Genomic DNA, 23,020 nt, shown 5'->3' on the forward strand with positions numbered 1-23,020 from the left:
GGGACATCCTGCATGGGGCATTATATGGTAAGGAGGGACATCCTGCATGGAGCATTATATGGGGGGGAAGGGACATCCTGCATGGAGCATTATATGGGGGGGAAGGGACATCCTGCATGGGGCATTATATGGGAGGGGAAAGGGACATCCTGCATGGGGCATTATATGGGAGGGGAAAGGGACATCCTGCATGGGGCATTATATGGGGGAAGGGGCATCCTGCATGGGGCATTATATGGGGGGGAAGGGACATCCTGCATGGAGCATGATACGGGGGGGGACATGCAGTGCATGGGGCATTATATGGGGGGAAAGGGACATCCTGCATGGGGCATTATATGGGGGGAAAGGGACATCCTGCATGGGGAATTTTATGGGTGGGAAAGGGACATCCTGCATGGGGCATTATAAGGGGGGGGGGCGTCCTGCATGGGGCAATATAAGGGGGGGGACAGCCTGCATAGGGCATTATATGGGGGCCAGTATTCTGTACGGAGCGTTATATGGGGGCCAGTATTCTGTACGGAGCGTTATAAGGGGCCCAGTATTCTGTATGGAGCGTTATATGGGGGCCAGTATTCCGTATGGAGCGTTATATGGGGGCCAGTATACTGTGTGGAGCGATTCGCTGGTTTCTGAGCTATTGTGGAATTTACAATAGATATCGCTCATGTAATGTAAGAAGTGAAATCTTCAGCATTGTACTATATATATATGGCATTATGTGGAGGGAACAGTCTGCATGGAGCATTATGTGGGGGGACAGCCTGCATGGAGCGTTATATGGGGGCCAGTATTCTGTATGGAGCGTTATATGGGGGCCAGTATCCTGTATGGAGCGTTATATGGGGGCCAGTATCCTATATGGAGCATTATATGGGGGCCAGTATTCTGTGTGGAGCGATTCGCCGGTTTCTGAGCTATTGTAGAATTTACATTAGATATCGCTCATGTAATGTAAGAAGTGAAATCTTTGCATTGTACTATATATATATATTTCTCTGCGGTATCTGTGCATCATGAATCGTGATATGTGTTAAAGGGGCAACTGAGACTTTTTCGCCCGGGGCCCAGAAAAACCTGGAGCCGGCCCTGGGTTCCACCATTGGGATACACCAAGCTGTTTATTTCCATTGGGATAGATCAGGAGTGCGTATGCCCGACCACCGCCCCAAACATAATGTATTGGGCTGTCAATCATTGTGTTCTGCTTTTTTGGGCATCCCCATAGTGAATGATTGAAGTGGCAGATGGGTGTCTGACTTGCCTCATCATTTTGTAATAGGGCTAAAGGTTCCCTGATCTGCCAATTGGTGCGGGTCCCAGCGATCAGCAAGTCAACACATCTACTGATAGATGTAAACTTCTATGAGTAAAATACAAGTTTTGTGGAAAAAGATTCAGTAGAAACAATATTAATCTGTTTTTTAAGTTCTTGTTATAAATCTTTCTGCATCTTCAGAGTTGGAAATTTTCCTCTTACCATGTGGTAAAGATGGAGAACCTGTTTTTCTCAATGCTCAGTAAGTGCGGGTCTGCATTTCTCACATGACCTGGTCTCCTGAGTGATCAGGATCCTCTGTTTTGTCATTTAGGTGTCTGCAGGACTAGATGCCTTTTTCTAGCTTTAGTTTTCTCATGTTTTTCAAATAGGATGGACGAGGATGGGAAGGCAATCGCCAAAAGATTATTAAGCTTCACCCTGGAGATCATCTACCTGCTGACCGGAGAGGTGAGCAATTCGATATTTCTGTCTTCTTTATTGTATTGTTAAAATATAACCATTGTTTAGAAACTTTTCAGAATAAGCTTCTGTGTGTAATGAGAAAAAACTACTTCTGGCTTTTATATGACTTTTATTTTGCAGTTACCAGTTGTCCCCTATCTGGGCTCTATCTCGAACTGCCAATTGTTCTTAGGCCCAGCTCCGATGTTGGTGGAGATGATCCACTATCATGTCTCCTGTACTGAGTGCAGAGAAAAAAAAGATCTCGCTTGACCGCGCTCCTGCTCTCCCGTTCCCTCGCTATTTGCTCTTCCGTTCCCCCGCTCTTGCTCTTCCGTTCCCTCGCTCTTGCTCTTCCGTTCCCTCGCTCTTGCTCTCCCGTTCCCTCGCTCTCCCGTTCCCTCGCTCTCCCGTTCCCTCGCTCTCCCGTTCCCTCGCTCTCCCGTTCCCTCGCTCTCCCGTTTCCTCGCTCTCCCATTCCCTCGCTCTGGTTCTCCCGTTCCCTCGCTCTAGCTTTCCCCTTCCCTCGCTCTGGCTCTCCCGTTCCCTCGCTCTGGCTCTCCCGTTCCCTCGCTCTGGCTCTCCCGTTCCCTCGCTCTGGCTCTCTCGCTCCCTCGCTCTGGCTCTCTCGCTCTGGCTCTCTCACTCTGGCTCTCCCGCTCCCTCGCTCTCCCTCTCCCGCTCCTTCGCTCTCCCGCTCTCCCTCGCTCACCCGCTCTCGCTCTCCCGCTCCCTCGCTCACCCGCTCCCTCACTCTCGCTCTTCCGCTCCTTCGCTCTTCCGCTCCCTCGCTCTTCCGCTCCCTCGCTCTTGCTCTCCCGCTCCCTTGCTCTCGCGCTCTCGCGCTCCCTCGCTCTCCCGCTCCCTCGCTCTCGCTCTCCCGCTCCCTCGCTCTTCCGCTCCTTCGCTCTTCCGCTCCTTCGCTTTTCCGCTCCCTCGCTCTTGCTCTCCCGCTCTCTTGCTCCCTCGCTCTCCCGCTCCCTCGCTCTCCCGTTCTCTCGCTCTCCCGTTCCCTCGCTCTCTCGCTCTCCCGCTCCCTCGCTTTCCCGCTCCCTCGCTCTCCCACTCCCTCGCTCTCCCGCTCCCTCGCTCTCTCGCTCTCCCGCTCCCTCGCTCTCCAGCTCTCCCGCTCCCTCGCTCTCCCGCTCCATCGCTCTCGCTCTCCCGCTCCCTCGCTCCTGCTCCCTCGCTCCTGCTCTCCCGCTCCCTCGCTCCTGCTCTCCCGTTCCCTCGCTCCTGCTCTCCCGTTCCCTCGCTCCCGCTCTTCCGTTTCCTCGCTCTCCCGTTTCCTCGTTCTCCCGTTTCCTCGCTCTCCCGTTCCCTCGCTCTGGCTCTCCCGTTCCCTCGCTCTGGCTCTCCCGTTCCCTCGCTCTGGCTCTCCCGTTCCCTCGCTCTGGCTCTCCCGTTCCCTCGCTCTGGCTCTCCCGTTCCCTCGCTCTGGCTCTCCCGCTCCCTCGCTCTCACTCCCTCGCTCTCACTCCCTCGCTCTCTCTCTCCCTCACTCTCCCGCTCCCTCTCTCCCACTCCCTCGCTCTCCCGTTCCCTCGCTTTCCCATTCCCTCGCTCTTCCGTTTCCTCGCTCTTCCGTTTCCTCGCTCTCCCGTTTCCTCGCTCTCCCGTTTCCTCGCTCCCTCGCTCTCCCGTTTCCTCGCTCCCTCGCTCTCGCTCTCCCGCTCCCTCGCTCTCCCGCTCCCTCGCTCTCCCGCTCCCTCGCTCTTCCGCTCCTTCGCTCTTCCGCTCCCTCGCTCTTCCGCTCCCTCGCTCTTGCTTTCCCGCTCCCTCGCTCTCCCGCTCCCTCGCTCTCCAGCTCTCCCGCTCCTTCGCTCTTCCGCTCCCTCGCTCTCCCGCTCCCTCGCTCTTGCTCTCCCGCTCCTTTGCTCTCCCGTTCCCTCGCTCTCCCGTTCCCTCGCTCTCCCGTTCCCTCGCTCTCCCGTTCCCTCACTCTCTCGCTCTCCCGCTCCCTCGCTTTCCCGCTCCCTCGCTCTCCCACTCCCTCGCTCTCCCGCTCTCTCGCTCCCTCGCTCTCCAGCTCCCTCGCTCTCGCTCTCCAGCTCCCTCGCTCTCGCTCTCCAGCTCCCTCGCTCTCCCGCTCCCTCGCTCTCCAGCTCCCTCGCTCTCGCTCTCCAGCTCCCTCGCTCTCGCTCTCCCGCTCCCTCGCTCTCCCGCTCCATCGCTTTTGCTCTCCCGCTCCCTCGCTCCTGCTCTCCCGCTCCCTCGCTCCTGCTCTCCCGCTCCCTCGCTCCTGCTCTCCCGTTCCCTCGCTCCTGCTCTCCCGTTCCCTCGCTCCCGCTCTTCCGTTTCCTCGCTCTTCCGTTTCCTCGCTCTTCCGTTTCCTCGCTCTTCCGTTTCCTCGCTCTTCCGTTTCCTCGCTCTCCCGTTTCCTCGCTCTCCCGTTTCCTCGCTCTGGCTCTCCCGTTCCCTCGCTCTGGCTCTCCCGTTCCCTCGCTCTCACTCCCTCGCTCTCTCTCTCCCTCACTCTCCCGCTCCATCGCTCTCCCGCTCCCTCTCTCCCGCTCCCTCGCTCTCCCGTTCCCTCGCTCTCCCTCTCCCTCGCTCTCCCGTTCCCTCGCTCTTCCGTTCCCTCGCTCTCCCGTTTCCTCGCTCTCCCTTTTCCTCGCTCTCCCTTTTCCTCGCTCTCCCGTTTCCTCGCTCTCCCGTTTCCTCGCTCTCCCGTTTCCTCGCTCTCCCGTTTCCTCGCTCTCCCGTTTCCTCGCTCCTGCTCTCCCGTTCCCTCGCTCCTGCTCTTCCGTTCCCTCGCTCTTGCTCTTCCGTTCCCTCGCTCTTGCTCTTCCGTTCCCTCGCTCTTGCTCTTCCGTTCCCTCGCTCTTGCTCTTCCGTTCCCTCGCTCTTGCTCTGCCGTTCCCTCGCTCTCCCGTTCCCTCGCTCTCCCGTTCCCTCGCTCTCCCGTTTCCTCGCTCTCCCGTTTCCTTTCTCTGGCTCTCCCTTTCCCTCGCTCTGGCTCTCTCACTCCCTCGCTCTGGCTCTCTCGCTCCCTCGCTCTGGCTCTCCCGCTCCCTCGCTCTCCTGCTCCCTCGCTCTCCCGCTCCTTCGCTCTCCCGCTCCCTCGCTCTCCCACTCTCGCTCACCCGCTCCCTCGCTCTCCCACTCTCGCTCACCCGCTCCCTCGCTCTCCCGCTCCCTCGCTCTCCCGCTCCCTCGCTCTCCCGCTCCCTCGCGCTCCCACTCCCTCACTCTCGCTCTCCCGCTCCTTCGCTCTCCCGCTCCCTCGCTCTTCCGCTCCCTCGCTCTCCCTCGCTCTCCCGCTCCCTCTCCCTCGCTCTCCCGCTCCCTCTCCCTCGCTGTCCCGCTCCCTCGCTCTCCCACTCTCTTGCTCTCCCGCTCCCTCGCTCTCGCGCTCCCGTTCCCCCACTCTCGTGCTCCCGTTCCCTCGCTCTCCCGCTCCCCCACTCCCTCGCTCTCCTGCTCCCTCGCTCTTGCTCTCCCGTTCCCTCGCTCTCCATATCATCTTGACTATTGCACCAATGGTAGTGCAGGAGCAATGTGTGGGGCCATAAGGCACATTGTACTGAGGAGGAGACGGATAGCAAGAAGCCAAGAGAATTGGGTGACTGAGTGCGGAGGCGTGGTTTATTGCTAAAAGTTAGAGTAGTTTCTTATCTCAATTAGACTGTGACTATAACAGAGACATCCTCTAAATTTAGAGGAAAAAGGATTCATACACCAACAAAGAAGGGGATTCTTTACTGTAAGAGCAGTGAGCTCTCTACCAAAGGAACTTGTCATGATGAATTCAGTTCAGTAGGGTCCAGGATGTCTTTGTTGACTGTAGTAATATCACAAGTTACGGATCCTAGATTACCGGAGATTGGTTATAGATTTAGATTTTTAATGTAAGTTGTTTTAACCAATGGAGACCAGATGATGGGGGGAAATACGTGATTAACGAGATTGAGTCAGTAGGAGGATCCGGATCATGTCATGAGGTGCTGATGTAATTTTTGCACAATGTCATTAAAGTTAGTGGAGATATCTCCAGGCCTAGTTTGTAGATTAATGAGAGGAGTTTGGGTGGAAGGAGACAGAATATAATCCTCTAGAAAGGTTTATATGGCATTATATAGTGTATATAATGATATTTATCAGCATCTCTCCACATACAGGATTACACAATAGTGAAGAAGACATCAGGTGACTGTATGACTCCCGGCAGCCAAGAGTCAGGAGGGCGGAGCAGGAGGCGGAGCCCCATTACAGACCCGCCCCCGCACTCCCGGATACATGAGAGGAGCAAGAACAAGATCCTAGAAGTCACCAACAAGATGATTGAGCTGCTGACCGGAGAGGTGACTGCTGGGAATGCTGGGATATTATACAGGACAGCACTGGGGGATTCTGGGTAATGACGCTATCATTGTGTGTCAGGTTCCTATAAGGTGTCAGGACGTCACCGTCTATTTCTCCATGGAGGAGTGGGAGTATCTAGAAGGACACAAGGATCTGTACGAGGACGTCATGATGGAGGACGACCGGCCCCGCACATCACAGGGTAAGAGGAGACATAAATATAGAAAAAGCTCTTTGAGACAAGGTAAGTTGGTCTTCGGGGGCGGTGCACATTACATGCTGGAGCTAAAAACCTGTAAAGCAAAATCCACATCACAGAAACCTCTCACCAGACATTCAGCGGCTCAAGCCTGAATCTGTGCCAGTCAGGATAACGTCACATGCAAGGTTTCCACCCAGTGTGGGTTTCCACGAGGAATATCTACAGATAAATTATACATGGAATCCATGCGTTGTGTCACAATCAAATACAAATATACTTATTATCATCACTGCGGCGTGACCCACGCCTAACACTGTGCCGGTCCTACTAACTGGAAAAGATGCCGGTGATGCCGGCAGGGCGGTGGTTCGTAGGGCTGCTGATTCCCATTGCTTCTTCACTTTATGAGCAAACACCAAACCTGTAAATATTCCACAAATAGGGTTAATAATTTTTTCATGGCAAGAAGAAATTGTAACGTCGGCGTCTCTGCATGGTCCCCGTCTCTCCTCCCGGCAGGGACACCGACACACTCCCTGACACAGCCGTTAAGCTGCATCTATTGCTCCAGTTCCCACCTCGACTTACAGGTACCATGACCTGTGCACGTCGCTCTGATCTCCTGGCATCGTGCTTATGGCACGCTCACACGCGCTCTCTGCTTCTTAAAGGGGCAGCGTGCATTCCAGGAGTGTCCCCAGCCTATAGCTGAGAGATATTAGGTATTTATGGCATTTTCCCCTGTAGGGAGGTGCCGGAGCAACTTCAGTATATAGTGTGTCTTCAACTTGCTAGTTCGTTGTCAGGTTCCTAATCCTGAACCCGTTCTGTGACCCTGCACCAGAGCCTGTCCTGTGTTCCTGAACCCATTCTGTTAGCCTGAACCTAAACCAGAACCTGAACCTGTCCAGTCTGAACCAGAACCTGTACTTGTACCTATTCCATCTGTATCAGCATCGGAATCCATTCTGCCAGTGATCCTGTCCTGTCTGACACTCCGAGTCCCTGGCTCTTGGGGTCAGCTGCTGCAGTATGGGGACTGCCCTGGAGTGGTACCTGGTGGCCACCTGCGGCTCAAACCTAACCCCACCATAAGGGACTCTAGTGAAGAACCAGGTGGTCACTTAGTCACGCCTATCTATGGTAAGCTCGGTCCGTCGTGCTAGTGGGTCTCAACCCATCAGCGTGACAGTTTTCTAAGGCCATGGACCCCGCTGACTCCAATACCCCTCCATTCTCTGAGTCGTTTCAGGAGAAGACCCGCCAACAATATCAGCAGGGTCAAATCCTGACATCTTGCGGTCAGTGAACGCCCTTTTAAACGTCGCTTCACCGACACCAGCCCAAGTTGCGGCTACCTCGGCAATTACTACTCAGCCTGCAACTCATGCACCTTGAGCTGGACCTTGTCTGTCTGCTCCACCACGTTTCAACGGAGATCCCAAGCAGCGCCGTGGATTTATTAATCACCACCAGTTTCCATCGGATCAGGCTAAAGTGGCAATTTTAATATCCCACCTAGAAGCAGAGACCCTCGCATGGCTCAACCCCTTATGGGAGAGAGGGGATCCTATAACCTTGGATCTGCAGGTCTTCCTGCGGGAGTTCCACAAGGTCTTCAACAAGCCAAGTTGTGTCGCCTCCCACATCCTCTCTCCTCACACTTTGACAGGGAGGTCTGACTGTAAGTTAATATGCCGTCTGGTTCCACACACTCAAGGTTAAATAAAGCAAAAAACTGACCAGCAATTCTAATGGTGTGAACACATACCTGCTGCAAAAAACTGCAAATACAGTATAATGGAAAAGCAGCGGCAATATATTGTGTTAGAGGTCAAAATACATGAATACATAGGAAATATTGAATCTAGACTGATTTATCACTTAATGAAATATACTTACAAAATTAAGTTTTTTTGCGCATAATTTTGCCAATTCATGTGTGCCCATCAACCACAACAAGGTAACCTCCGTCTGATGGGTAACTACCACTGGATATGCCACTCTTGGGCTGTATGCCAAATTATGCGCAAAAAAACCTTCATTTTGTAAGTATATTTCATTAAGTGACAAATCAGTCTAGATTCAATATTTCCTATGTATTTATGTATTTTGACCTCTAACACAATATATTGCCGCTGCTTTTCCATTATATAGTATTTGCAGTCTTTTGCAGCAGGTATGTGTTCACACCATTAGAAATGCTGGTCAGTTTTTTTCTTTACTTAACATTGAGGTTTGACAGCCTTTTTTCTGACCATGCGTCCCTCCCACTAATTCCTTCTACTCATTCACAGGTGGTTTTAACTAGCTCTACCAGCCCATACATTGTAGGTTTATAACCCAAGCAGAGATATATTGTCCATACAGGCTTACAACCCAAGAGTGGCATATCCAGTGGTAGCGTAGTTATCCATCATATGGAGGTTACCTTGTCGTGGTTGATGGGCACACATGAATTGGCCAAATTATGTGCAAAAAACCTTAATTTTGTAAGTATATTTCATTAAGTGACAAATCAGTCTAGATTCAATATTTCCTATGTATTCAAGTATTTTGACCTCTAACACAATATATTGCCGCTGCTTTTCCATTATATGGTTCCACACACTGTCATGCGAACTTCGCTGGAACAAGGAGGCACTGGTAGCCGCCTTCTGGGAGGGCTTGTCTGGAAGGATTAAGGATGAACGGGCTGGTCGAGACATCCCTGCTGCTCTGGATGATCTAATTTCCCTGGCTATCCGGATCGATCTCAGGTTCCAGGAATGCTCCAGAGAGGCGACGCCTGAGAGGAAACCGATGCGTCTGGCTCCATCCTTCCAGAGACCGCTCATTCCTCAGCCTTCTGCTTCAGTTATCTCTCTGAACATATGCAGGTCGACTGTGTTAATCTGGATGAGCAGCGGCAGGAACACCGTCGTGTCAAGGGATTGTGCTGCTACTGTGGTAGCACGGAACATCTTATCCATGCTTGTCCCAAGAAGTCAGGAAACTCCCAAGCCTAGGGTCTCTTGGAGAGGCTACCCTGGGCGGGAGTAATTCCTCTCTACCGTTGACTCTGTTCGTATCCGTGTCATGCGGAGCTACCCGGTTCACTGAGACGGTCTACCTATATTTCGGATTGGCTGGAAACTTCATGCAGCAGGCCGCAGTAGATCGGTACCAGATTCCCGTCTGATGCCTCCAGAGCCCTTTGATGGTGTCATCTGTCGATAGAAGGGCCTTACCGAAGTCTTTCATTTTGTTACTGAGCAGGTGGAGCTTCAGGTAAGAATTCTGCATACGGAGAAGATCGCCTTTTATGTGCTGCCTAGCCTATGACATCTGCTTCTCCTAGGCCTGCCATGGCTATGTATTCATGAACCCATCTTAGACTGGAGATCCGGTGAGTTGCTTCGTTGGGAACAGTCTTGCCACGAAAGGTGTCTTTTGCCTATACATCCAGTTCAGCCACCGGTGACACCATCTACTCCGCCGAGACTGCCACTCGTATTCTGGTCATACACTGACGTCTCCAATAAGAAGGAAGAGGAGACGTTACCTCCACATAGGCGGTACGATTGTCCCATTATCCTGCTCCCGGGATCCTCACTTCTTCAAGGCCATATCTACCCTCTATCTCAGGCGGAGACCCTAGCCATGTCCGATTACATTACGGAGAATCTGGCAAGGGGATTCACCCAGAAGTCTTCCTCTCCAGCAGAAGCTGGTTTCTTCTTTGTTAATAAGAAGGATGGAACTCTCCGGCCTTGTATAGACTATAGAGGTCTCAACCGTATCACAATTAACAACAAAAATCCGTAATCCCGGAATTGTTTGATCGTATTATGATCGACGCAAGGATCTTCACCAAATTCAATCTGAGCGGAGCATACAACCTAATTGGCATACGCCAAGGAGATGAGTGGAAGACTGCTTTGTACCGAGTACCGTGTTATGCCATTTGGGCTCAGTAATGCCCCAGCTGTCTTCCTAGAGTTTGTGAATGACATCTTCCGAGATCTCTTTTACTCTTTCATGGTAGTTTATCTTGATGATATCTTGGTTTTCTTTGCAGATCTGCCTTCCCATAGGAGGAACATTCTCCTGGTCTTGCAAACACTTAGGGAGAATCGCCTGTATGCTAAGTTTGAGAAATCAGAAAGGATATCAATGGTGGCAATTATCCTTTCTGGTTTCCGTTGTTTATCCCTCTGTGGATTCAGTGATGCTTGCAGCCCTCCATTATACCTACCACATGTGTTGTGCATTTCACAACCCAAAAAGGTGAGCAATCCTCTTTTTGTTCTCTCACGATTTAATCTGGTAACAACGCTATTTGTGCTCCATTCTTCATTTATTTTAAGTTTGAGAAATGTGTCTTTGAACAGTCCTCTCTGCCTTTCCTAGGATATATCATCTCGGACACGGGTTTATAGATGGATCCTAAGAAGGTGTCTTCAATTCTCAAATGGCCGCGTCATGCTGGCGTTAAGGCAATTCGGTGATTTTTAGGGTTTGCTGTTACCGCCAGTTTATTCCTCACTTCTCGTCTCGGACCGCCTTCATTTCAGCGATGATTTGCAAAGGTGCCAATCCTAAAGTTTGGACTCCGGAGGCTGAGAACGCATTTTTCTCCCTAAAACTGGTCTTCTCGTCTGCTCCTGTGCTACATAGGTCTGATATCAACAAACAATTCTTTCTGGAAGTGGATGCTTCATCCTTTGGTGCAGGGGCAGTTCTTACGCAGAAGTCTTCCTCTGGTCGAATGGTAACCTACGGTTTCTTCTCTGCCTCTGAACGTAAGTACTCGATTGGAGATATAGAGTTGTTGGTGATTAAGATGGCTTTAGAGGAGTGGCGTTACCTACTCAAAGGGGCAGTACATCCGGTCTTCGGGTACACTGCCCACAAGAACTTGGCTTATCTGCAGTCCGCACAAAGGCTGAATTCACGCCAAGCTAGGTGCTCGCTGTTCTTTGCCCGCTTAGAATTCGTCCTATATTTTCGGCCGGCCAACAAGAACATCAAGGCGGATGCTCTTTTTAGTTCCTTCCTACCCCCTGCCTAAGAGGAGGAGCCCCATCATATCATTGAACCTTCCAAGATGGTTACTGTGGCGCTGGTGAGCTTGTCTCAGATTCCCCCAGGGAAGACTTTAATGTTGGAATCAGATAGTACTCAAGTTCTGCTGTGGGGGACTCTTCAAAGTTCGCCAGTTATGCCAGGCAGAGAAAGAATTCACAACTCTCTCGCATCATTATTGGTGGCCCACCATGCGAAAAGATATTGTGGAATTCGTTTCTGCATGTCCTACTTGTGCATGAAACAAAACTCCCAGGCAACTTCCATTCCGGTGACTTTTACCACTTCCTGTTCTTTCAGCTCCAGTGTCCTCTGGATGCTCCATCATCTGGGAAGTGGTGGACCTCTTCTCGAAGATGGCTTACTTTACCCCCATTGCTTGGTTTTCTGTCTTCTCCTGTGATCGCTGAGAAGTTTATTCACCACATCTTCCGCCTTCACGGGTCCCCTCTTCACATTGTATCTGACAGGGGTGTCCAGTTCACATCCAGATTCTGGAGAGCCACTTGTGAACTTTTGAACGTGGTCTTGAACTGCTCTTCTGCATACGATCCTAAATCCAATAGACAGGTAGATAGGGTTAACCAGATTCTAATTTTCTGCAGCATTTCACTAATGTGCACCCCGGCAACTGGGTCAAGCTTTTTGCCTTGGGCTGAGTGCTCCTATAATCATGTAGGCGAGGCTTCTGCGTAGTCACTGGTCTTCATTGTCTATGGTCATCAACCTGGCATTCCTCTTCCGCGTCGGCCACTTCTGGAATCCCTGCAGCCAATACTCTCTCTAAAATCTGAAAGGACACCAAAGCCACTCTTGAGAGGTCGTCCGAACGGATGAAAAGGCATGCTGTCAAAAGATGCATGGATCCACCATGTTTTCCTCCAGAGGATAAGGTTTGGCTCTCCTCGAGATACATCCGTCACAAGCTCCATCTTACAAGTTACAAGTTGGGTCCTCGCTTTATCGGTCCCTTTTGAGGTTGTGAAACAAATCAACATCGCGTCCTACAAGTTGAAGCTTCCAGCCTCGTTACGTATGCCTAACTCCTTCCGTGTATCTCTCCTCAAGCCAGTCATCTTGAGCCACTTCTTCAGGGATCCTGGTTCCAAGCCTGCGCCAGCCTGCTCTGAGGATGTCTTTGATTTGAAAAACATCTTGGCCTTGAAGAAGGTGAGGGGCAAAACTTTTTTTTCCTGGTGGATTGGAAAGATTTGATCCCGAAGAGAGATCGTGGGAGCCCAGTAAGAATATTCATGCCTCACTTCTCCTGAAGAGATTCCTTTCGGGCATGGAGAAGGAGGGGGGTACTTTAATGCCGGTATCTCTGCATGGTTGCTCTCTCTCCTCCCGGCAGGGACACCAACATACAGCCATGGCCATTCAGCTGTATCTCCTGCTCCGGTTCATGACGCAGATTCCAGGTTCCAGGGCCTGCGCACGTTAGGCAGGTCTCCTGGCAATGCTGTTAGGGCATGTGAGTGACGCACCCCCTGGGCCGTGGGGGGGATACCCGGAGCCGGGCCTTGTAGATGATGGGGGTTGTAGTCACCGTGGCGGCGACCTGGTCCGTGACCCAGGGTGGTCAAACCAGGGTAGTTTATGTGTACTAATATCAATGTCCGACTACGCCACCTGTGGATTGCGGTTATTGGTAACCGCCGCTGCGGAGCAGTCCGCTGAAGCTGGTGATATGCGCAGCAAGGTAGTATAACTCCCCACAGGAAGAGTGTAGCTTCAGGGCAGCATGAGTGGATGATGGTGGTGATAGTGCAGGGTGTCGCGATGTAAGAAGAATCACAGAGTCCAGATGATGCAGTCCCAGATCTTTTACTCACGATTAAGCAGTTCCATTTACAGGGCCAGTGTAAGAGCCCACGGCGTCCTGTGCTCACGCAGTAAGGGGCTCGGTCGACCCTCAGGTATCTCTGGAGCATTTAGCAGGACCCCCTTCAGTGTGTCCTCTCTGGCCTCTCTCCTTGTACCTCACACCTGGCGGCACCTCTGTCCAGTGTCCTCGGGCCTTGGCGGGCGACGTGTGTTCCGTCCCTTGGCCCTATGTGGCTACCTTCCTGGTGGCTGGTGTAGACGGCTTGCTGTACTTGAAGTGCTGCAGCCTCTGGTTCCCAGTTGAGCCCTGTAGTCTCTGCTGGTTGAGGGATCCGGTTCCCTTTTTCTGGCCTGACCCCCCCTACCTCCTGGCAGCGGTGGGCGTACGGGTGGCAGCAGCACGGCCCGTACCCCTGGGGTCCCCTCGGTTCCTGTCCTGGAGCCTTCCTGCTCCCCTTTCCTCTCTTCACTCCTTTCAGGCTCAGGCCTCCTGACTAGGCCCGCCTCTGGAGCAGAGCCCATACAGAGCCTCTTCTCCTGTCACCTCTCCTCACCACTACTCACTAACCACTGAACCAAAATGGTTCCTTACTTTTATACCTCCTACTCCAGTGCTCCCAGGATCTACGTCCTCCACCCATCCACTCCCTAGTTCCCCCTCTCTAGGTGGTTCCTCCCCACTCCAGCCAGGGATCAGGGACAGTTGTGCTCTCCCGTAGGAGCATTGTCGCCCTGTCCCCCGGAAATGTGGTGTAGTGGATGTAGTGTTAGGGTCCTGAGCCACACTCCATCCTTACCTGAGAGTGAGATGCCACACCTCTGGGTGAGATGCAATACCTCTGTGGCGACTGAACCCTCAGGGATGCCACATGAGCTCCCAGCTTTTTAAAGGGACAGCGTGCACATTCCGGAAGTGTCCCCATCTTATAAATACTTATGGCATCCTCCCCTGTAGGGAGGTGCCTGAGCAACTTCAGTACCTAGTGTGTCTTCAACTTGCTAGTTCGTTGTCAGGTTCCTGATCTTGAACCCGTCCTGCTAGCCTGAACCTAAACCAGAACCTGAACCCCTCCTGTCTGAACCAGCACCTGTACCTGCACCCATTCCATCAGTATCAGCACTGGAATCCATTCTGCCAGTGATCCTGATCCTGTTCTGCCTGACACTCCGAGTCCGTCCCTTCATCTTTGACCCTTGAGGTTAGCTGCTGCATTACTGAGGACTGCCCTGGAGTGGTAACTGGTGGCCACCCACGGCTCAAGCCAAACCCCACCATCAGGGGCTGTAGTGAAGAACCGGACGGTCACCTAGTCACACCCTGGGTCTGTGGCAGTAATGGGTCCCCACCCATCAGCGTGACAGACACTAAACCACTAATTCCTTAGTGTAAAAGTACCAAATTTGCTGCTATTTCTTAAAAAAGCTATGGATATTTTAGTATTGAATACATAGGTATGAACTCTGGCATAACAGGCATCTGGCCCAAAACCATAGTTTGTGGATTTTTAAAAATTTTAAGTCCAACATTATAGTGTTATAATCAGGCTGTTAGTTACCACTGGTTATCATCTGTTTAGCCATAGACATATATGTTGAGGTCACTTTGAAATCAGTAAGGCTGTCTGCGTTAAAGAAAGTCGCTGATCCAATCCTCGGAGACCATGCTCATCTTTAGTCAGTATGTAATACCTACCCGAGACTCACTCGCTGGGACCGAAACCAAGGAACTGTAGTATGGGAGGAAGAAACCCTACCCGTGAGCCCCAGGCTGCTCTGCTGTGTATGAGACCATTTTCTCTGCCTAAAAATCTCATTGGTATTCTCTCTTTACATGAACAGATATATCTCTGTATTCCATATCTAAACTGATACGTTCCAGTACTTTTATATGTGAAAAAAAAGAAAATCTGAAAAGAAAATTTTAATAGTATTTTAATAACGCATTTTTTAAAAACATCACTAAGTAGTAAATAACATATTTCTGTATTCCTGACTCGTAAAATACAGTGAGACCTTTATTTATGGTGATCAGTAAATGACATAAAACAAGTGCAGTGGATTATTTTTCAGCATTAACCCATAGCAAAATGCAATAATAGACATTCGCTTACATTTGTGTATAGCAAAATGACACCGAAAAAAAACAACCTCAACGCTTAGAAAAAAAAACTTTATATAAAAAGTTCAAAGGAAAATAAGACCTTCTAACTAGGGATGTGGGAAGGTGAAAACAAAATAAAAAAATCTGCTTGTTCGAATGACCAGAAGAGTTGGCAAAATTTCCATCAGAAATTGGAGATTTTGATTCTTGAGCCTCTTTTTTAAATTTTAGCCTCATAATCAGTCAAATTATAGATTTTACAGATATTCTGAAAATAGATTTTCTACAACCAGCCAACCCCTCTACCTGCATGTACGACTAAAGAAAGAGCGAAAGCAGAATCTCTGTATCGGACAGCAGCTCGAGTCCGGTGGTCTAATGTCGGGGGGGGCGGGTGTTAGAGACACAACATTTGTCATATAGACCCTGATAAATAAACCTAGAACTGAAGGTGATGAGAGAAGTGTATGGTATATAGAAAGATCTCCAGCCGGTCATGGATTCCTCCACTGAGGGTTTGTGTCTCCCATAGATGGATCCAGGGGGAAAAATCCTCGTCCTCTCTATCCCCAGGACCATCCAGAGGAAAATCACAATGTCCCAGAGAAGCAGGTAGATGGAGCTGAGCCCTCACCGAAAGACAACCATAAAGAGATGGAACCAAAGTTGATTTTAATTTTTCTTTTTTTTTCTCATCTCTTGTTTAGTGTGAAAATTTGATTGATATTAAGGTTGCGGTTATAGATGAAGACGAGGAGACAGAGGACGATCCGCAGTGTAAGACGAGGAGAATATCACTGATTGTAGAAGAAAAGCCTTTTTTTTGAGGGTCATCTAGATACAAGTCCCAACATTTGATCACTTTCAAACCATCTATTCCCTCATTGTGTCAAAGCTGCACACCAAGACTGATTCTGATATGATTCTACCTGTGCAGTCATGTCCGACCCTTGAATTCTCTGTAGGTTCGTTCTCACCAAGCTTCCATGTTTCCCACTGCTTCTTTCAATTGCTTTCAGTGTCATTCTTGTCTCGTTCGTTCTACCACTGACCATTCCCTAATGAATTTTGCCTCCTCACATGACCAATACTCGTTCTTTCTGTTTCCCTATTGGTAATGTCCAGCTTACCAATGTCCATCTGTCTCATGTTCCACGTTCTGAGGGTTTAATGTTCTTTTGCAGCTCTGGTGCCTTTTTTTTCAGCACTACAACAGCAATTGGGCATCCATGTGCGTTTCTCCCTCTTGCGTAATACTTATCCTGATTACTTCGGGTCTGCCTTCACTTTTCCTCAATCGCTTGAACTATGCTGTCCAGCCGATGAAGGGTGGCCACTGTCAAGCACCATATTTGAAGTATATTGATTCTGATCCATGGAGTTTTATGGTAAAACTTTTGTGGGGTAGGTCACCCGGACTTTCCTCAACCCATAGCACTCAACCACCGCAGCTGATATGTCATATGTTGCCACCCTCCTGCCACTTTTAGTAGCTGTAGGATGGGAGGGTACCACATTTGCGGATGTGTGGTGGGGTTTCCCCGTGTTTTTACTGTTCTATCGTTGACTGGTTGTTCTGGCATGATGTTGCTCTCCAAGGAACAGGAGAGGCCATAACTGTTTCAAACTAATTTCTCTTTTCTGAAGAAGATGAACAGGAAAAGGCCCAATCATTAGCAGGCCCAGGTCTTTACATACACAACTTCTGTCAGAGGTTAGAGCATAATGCTTTCTGGTGGCTGAAGGAATAGACTGGACACACAAGTTCCTCAGTCTGTAGCACAAACATGCATTGTTCCAGCAACTTCTTCCCTGTGTCCCTGCTAGGCAAGCAAGTATTCTGTCACTAATCCTCCTCAGCCGGCAGCTAACACTTCTCACAGGACTCTCCGAATTGTATAAGGCGACTCACTGCAACCCCAGTGGCTTCTGGATTCTCCTACCTGCACAAAACTTTTCCACTTTGCCCCTGCCAGCCTTATGCACTGACAACAATCATCTCGCTATCTCATAGATAAATTTGACTTGCAACTATTTAACATATGATTAGTTATGCAGATTCATTTTTTTGCACCTAAAAATCTACATTTTAATTTTATGTATTTTGTAAATCCACCTTTTGACTTTCAACACTGCCTGAATCCTTCTTGCTCTCGATCAGATTCATGCATGTCTCGACCGAAATTTGATCTGAGGTCTCTTCTACACGTTCCCATAGTTGGTGCGTACTGGTCGACTCGGGTATGTATACAGGTTTTTCTTCACCTCTACCCACAACACTTTGATTGGGTTGAGGTCTGAGGACTCTGGGAGCCAATCTAGCACCTCTACTTCATTGTCATTGACCCATTTCTTTGACAATCTTTTCGTATGCTTCGAGCCGTTGTCCTGCTGGAACACTGATGTCTTTTTCATACCCAAAGTACTTGAGTGTACAAAGTATAGTATACTCACATATAGCTCAGCATTGAGACCACCGTCGATCCTGGACAAGTATCCAACACATTTGGCTGTGAAACAATCCCATGTCATCAGGACTCCTCCACTGAATTCGAGAGTTAGCCCCTTTTTCCCTTGTTTCTTCCAGACCCATTTGCACCTATCAGAGCTTCGTCTATTGACTTTATTCTCATTGCTCCAAATCACTGTTTACAATTTTCTACTGTCCACTTTTCGTACATTTTTGCAAACTCGAGCCAGCGTTTCTTGTGACGATATTGAAGTCGAGTCGTCTTCACCTTTTTTCGAGTCACCAGTTCAGACTTGTATAACGTGTGTCGACCCCAGTGCTTGCATGGACATCTGTGATCTCACTATTACGAAGCTTACGAGCCGCCTCCACTGCTGAGTTTGTCAGAACTGATAGACCTTGTGATGAGCCGACTTGTTGACTCCGATATTTTGCCCGGACGTCCACCTCTTGGCTTTTGAATGGATGGATGACTTCATTTCGTATTCTTCCAGCTGTCATGGCGCTCACATGATGCAGTTTGCCAGTTTTCTTGGCCGAAAGACCGCCATCGATGAGCTGGATGATGCTGATTCTCTTTTCTTGGGAAATCTTCTTCACGGCTTCTCCTCAATTCAAACCATTGACCTTTCGCTTGGGAATCAACCTAATAACACACTGAGCTATTAGGGGATGTGAGAACATGTAATTTGTAGTATATAAGAAGAAAAAGATTTTTTTTCCACCAAATGGAGCAAAACAGTAACAATGCAGCGACATGACAAGAATCTGCATAATTAATCATATGCTAAGTAGTTGCAAGTCACATTTATGTATGAGATAGCCAAGATAATTGTCTATAAAATGATGGGAATCTCACGTTGGGAGCAGTAGTGGATGGGGAGATATGGAGCCTGAAAGTCAAAAGTTCAAAGCTTTGTTACCCTTTTGCTCGTCAGTGTACACGTCAGTTCCTCTCTATCCTAGAGGTATTCGGCCATCTCCACTGCCATCTTCTTCCAGTTCTTCTCCTCTAACAGCTTCTGACACCAATGTACTGTGTTACTCTGACCTTCTTTCCATCTCCAGCACAGTAACCTGCCATCACTGTTACAGTTCACACTGCTATAGTTGTGAGAAAGTATTTATAAACTAAACTACTTTTCTGTAAACCTCTCCATGAATGCCCGGTTGTGCCTAAAGTACCTGCAGTGACTGATAGAGCCCAGACCATCTGCAGTGCCCATCACAGGGGATACGCGCTACAATTACAATATATACAAAGCAATTTACCTCCATCAGCCATAAAGTGCAGAGCATAAAGATAAACCTCCATTATTTAGAAGGTACCTGGGTCACCTTCCACCTGCTTACATGTGTCTCCCTCACAGATGGACTCATCGGAAGAAATCCACCAGAGAGACGTCCCAATCCTCCGTGTTACCAGGAACGTGCAGAAGAAAATCACAACGTCCCGGAGAATCATCAGGTAGATGAAGCTGAGCCACATACAAACTCTATACAGGGTTGTGTGGACCTTTAAGGTCACAGATGTAAGAGCTCTTGGGTGATTTCCTACAGTCAACTGGTTGCAATACTGTAGGAAAGGCTATGGCTTCTGTAGAGTATATGGGATCAAAGTGTATAAAACTTTTAAGCTTTGCTATGAAAGATACAGTTTACAGAAACACCAACAAAAAACAAGCAAACGGTTAAAAAAAAAAAGACCTAACAAAACCCGTCACGTCTCTTCTGTTTGAAGTGTAAAGAAGAGATTCATGATTTAAATATTAGATTTAGTCTTCAGGCTTCGATCCAAGTCTTCATTACCCAAGTCATAATTTCCCACCTTTAGCTTTTGTCTCATGATTCCAGAGTGGACCACTAGTTCATCAGACAAATGAAATAATAAGACTATTAGGGGTCCTAGCCATCCATACAAGACTGACCCGGGGACCATTTTTAGTGGTCGCTCATCGAGAACCCCGTCTCTTAATTGGTTGCAGTTGGCTCCTTGTGATGAGAAAGGAAACCCTAACTTCTGAAACCACCTAGTAGCAGTTGGTATTAAACGCTAAATCTAAGGAAGTTCCATGTCCTGAATTGTTAAAAAGTTATTGCTAATCCTCTCCATTAGAGCAGGAGCTCAGAAATCAGACACCTGAACACCCGCTTCACCTGCCACAAGACCATTATGTAGGTTTGTACCATGGGAAGTACCATGGGAGAACTCAGGGAAGCAGTGAGGATAAAATAAAAGCATAAAGTGACCACTTTTGACCTGGTGACAGGTCCTCTTTAAAGGACCTGTTCTATCTTCCTCACCACGAGGTTTCTTTTTCCCAGATCTGTTAATTCGCTGATAGCTATTTCTACTCTTATGTTGAACTGTGAGATTTTTCCATCTGTCAGGGTGAAGATCTGACGATTATTAAAGTGGAGTTCAAAGCAGAAGAAGAAAAGATGTCGGGCGACCCACCGCGTGTGAGTAACGTGGAAGAGGACGTTCCAGTAGATGTTACTCCAGGTACGTAACAGTGAATGAAGAGCGTGAATGCGTGTCCTGTCAGAGGCCTGGACGTTTTATATGGTCTTACTTTACTTTAACATTTTGGGGGCACTAACAGAAGTTTATAGTGTAAACTACAAGAACAAAGAATTAATCACATAAGAAATCATACAACAAACACAGGATTCTCAAATTACTAAAACATTCCCATACTCTGCCAAACCAAAATGTGAGCAAAAAAGGCTTCTCCTACAAGAATGATTTTCTTTTTTAAATACTGTAGCTGCATTGAGTGAAATCGAACAAATCACCCCAAATTATATTTCAGAAGATTCAATTTGCATCAAATAAATTCTGTGTCTCCAACCAAAAAGAACGGGATGGCACCACCCATATAATCATAGGGGAGATTTACTGTAGATATCAAACAGCACAAAAACAATACAAAAGGACAGTGTGTATAAAGCAGCACACCCCAAAATATGAATGCTGGGAGAAAATATCGTGACATCTTCATTGCGAAAAGATACATTAACAATAAGACAGAGACATATTATAAGGCCCTATCAGAGGGGTAAGAGGTAGACTTGTAATAAGGGTCATAATAAACCCACACAAGACACCCCCAACATATAAATGTGTGATCTAGTGACAGCCTAATACAATTAACAATCCCAAATATCGACCAAGATTATCAGTAACATTGTAGTATATACACACAAAACAAGTCACCAAGAAGGTAACAAAAAATGAGATCATATCAGATGTCACCCTAATTCAGGGGTGGGGAACCTTTTTTTTCTGCCAGGGACTATTTGGATATTTGTTTTATCACTCAGGGGCCGCACTAAATTATCAACTTGACATTTACCCTGCTCTGTATGGTCACACATGTAATGACCTCATCCCTGATGTGACGGTGGAACTGCACCTGTCAGGTGAGGTCTGATGTGAGTAGCAATATCATCCATCACACCTAACAACGGCGATGAATTTTAAAAAGAAATCTCAGCAGTAAGTTCTGATCACAGATTTATATTACACTGTAGATCTCCTCACAGGGGAAAATTCATCACTGCTTACGTTACAGTTATAGAACTCAAGCAGTGGGAGGTCTACAGTATATACATCACATAGGGGACACCGAGCGTCACATAGGAGACGCCGCGGGCACGCGCGTCAAACAGGAGACACCGTGGGCACGCGCGTCAAATAGGAGACGCTGCGGGCACGCGCGTCAAATAGGAGACGCCGCAGGCACGCGCGTCACACAGGAGACACCGCGGGCACGCGCGTCACACAGGAGACGCCACGGGCACGCGCGTCAAATAGGAGAAGCCACGGGCACACGCGTCACACAGGAGACGCCGCGGGCACGCACGTCACAAAGGAGACGCCGCAGGCTAGCGCGTCACACAGGAGACGCCGCGGGCATGCACGTCACAAAGGAGACGCCGCAGGCTAGCGCGTCACACAGGAGACGCCGCGGGCTCGCGCGTCACACAGGAGACGCCGCGGGCTCGCGCGTCACACAGGAGACGCCGCGGGCTCGCGCGTCACACAGGAGACGCCGCGGGCTCGCGCGTCACACAGGAGACGCCGCGGGCTCGCGCGTCACACAGGAGACGCCGCGGGCTCGCGCGTCACACAGGAGACGCCGCGGGTTCGCGCGTCACACAGGAGACGTCGCGGGCTCGCGCGTCACACAGGAGACGTCGCGGGCTCGCGCGTCACACAGGAGACGTCGCGGGCTCGCGCGTCACACAGGAGACGCCGCGGGCTCGCGCGTCACACAGGAGACGCCGCGGGCTCGCGCGTCACACAGGAGACGCCGCGGGCACATAAATCACAGTAGACACCTGTAAGCAAATATACATTAAAGGAGGGTCTGAGGCCTATAAACATTACGGGTGGGGCAGGGGCTTCCACGGCTGTTGTCGTCGCTGGGATTGGAAAGTACACCCACAAAATACGTCCTGACGTAGGACGCAGTGCTTTATTCAATGCTCCACAGCATTCAGTAGTGAACGTTGCTTGCATGCAGCGTCAGTGGCAATTAAAGGGCCAGCATTATCGCCAATGCATGAGCACTGACGTCCCCAGGAATCTGTTTGGGGGGCGAAGAAAACGAGGTTGCGGGTCAGAGGTTCCCCACCCCTGCCCTAAATAATTAACGCAATCTGAATATTAGATAAGGAACTATATAAGCATAGCCTCACATAATAACTAATATTGCTGAAGAAAATAGAAAAGGTGAAAAAAAAGGTAAATCCTTGGGAGGTGAAGGGGTAGAGAAAACACACAGTAATTTACCAAAAAAAGTCACAAGGAATGAAATCTCACATAGTGTGATTCTAAGTAAATAGAACAATGTAAAATATAACCAATAAATAAGGAACAATAAGGGCACAGAGCTGCACAATAAGTAATAATGTAATTAAAAAATATAGAAAAGGAAACGAGGTAAATACACTGTGTTCCAAATTATTATGCAAATAATATTTCCTCAGATTTTCCCAAATTACCTATATGAATTGCAGTCATTGTAATTTTCCAGTCAAATAACTATTAGAGTACAATTGAAAGGTTTTTGGACAAACTGCCTATGATAACAGGATATTTTTAAAAAAATAAACAACTCAAACTGCTCTCAAAATGCATGTTCCAAATTATTATGCACAGCAGAGTTTTCAACCTTTTCATTTTAATAAAGAACAAAAAAATGGTCATTTTTGAAATTATAAGCATTAGCCGGTTATTACACACTGAAATCAAACAGTTTTCAACTCAAAACTTTATTCTAGGTGATGTTACATTTTCACATAGGACCCCTT

At 48.9% G+C, this 23,020-nt stretch overlaps 1 protein-coding gene across 3 annotated transcripts in view; it reads left to right on the forward strand.

Moving 5' to 3' along the window:
• LOC141266106 (uncharacterized) overlaps positions 1–23,020 on the forward strand; it is a 36,161-nt gene that overhangs the window by 9,402 nt on the left and 3,739 nt on the right. For 2 of the 3 annotated variants that reach the window (XM_073680043.1, XM_073680044.1), the window contains exons 2-8: positions 1,654–1,732; positions 5,848–6,030; positions 6,110–6,233; positions 15,761–15,840; positions 15,936–16,005; positions 19,069–19,166; positions 20,090–20,204. In XM_073680043.1, the coding sequence (XP_073536144.1) occupies positions 1,655–1,732; positions 5,848–6,030; positions 6,110–6,233; positions 15,761–15,840; positions 15,936–16,005; positions 19,069–19,166; positions 20,090–20,204 (748 nt within the window). In that variant the 5' untranslated portion in view covers position 1,654. The remainder of the gene's footprint in view (positions 1–1,653; positions 1,733–5,847; positions 6,031–6,109; positions 6,234–15,760; positions 15,841–15,935; positions 16,006–19,068; positions 19,167–20,089; positions 20,205–23,020) is intronic. The other variant, XM_073680045.1, reaches the window with a different exon arrangement.

This window comes from Phyllobates terribilis, unplaced genomic scaffold (assembly GCF_046119375.1).
Source record: "Phyllobates terribilis strain yellow unplaced genomic scaffold, ASM4611937v1 Scaffold_4__5_contigs__length_816908805, whole genome shotgun sequence".
In the NCBI taxonomy this organism is placed as follows: Eukaryota; Metazoa; Chordata; class Amphibia; order Anura; family Dendrobatidae; genus Phyllobates; species Phyllobates terribilis.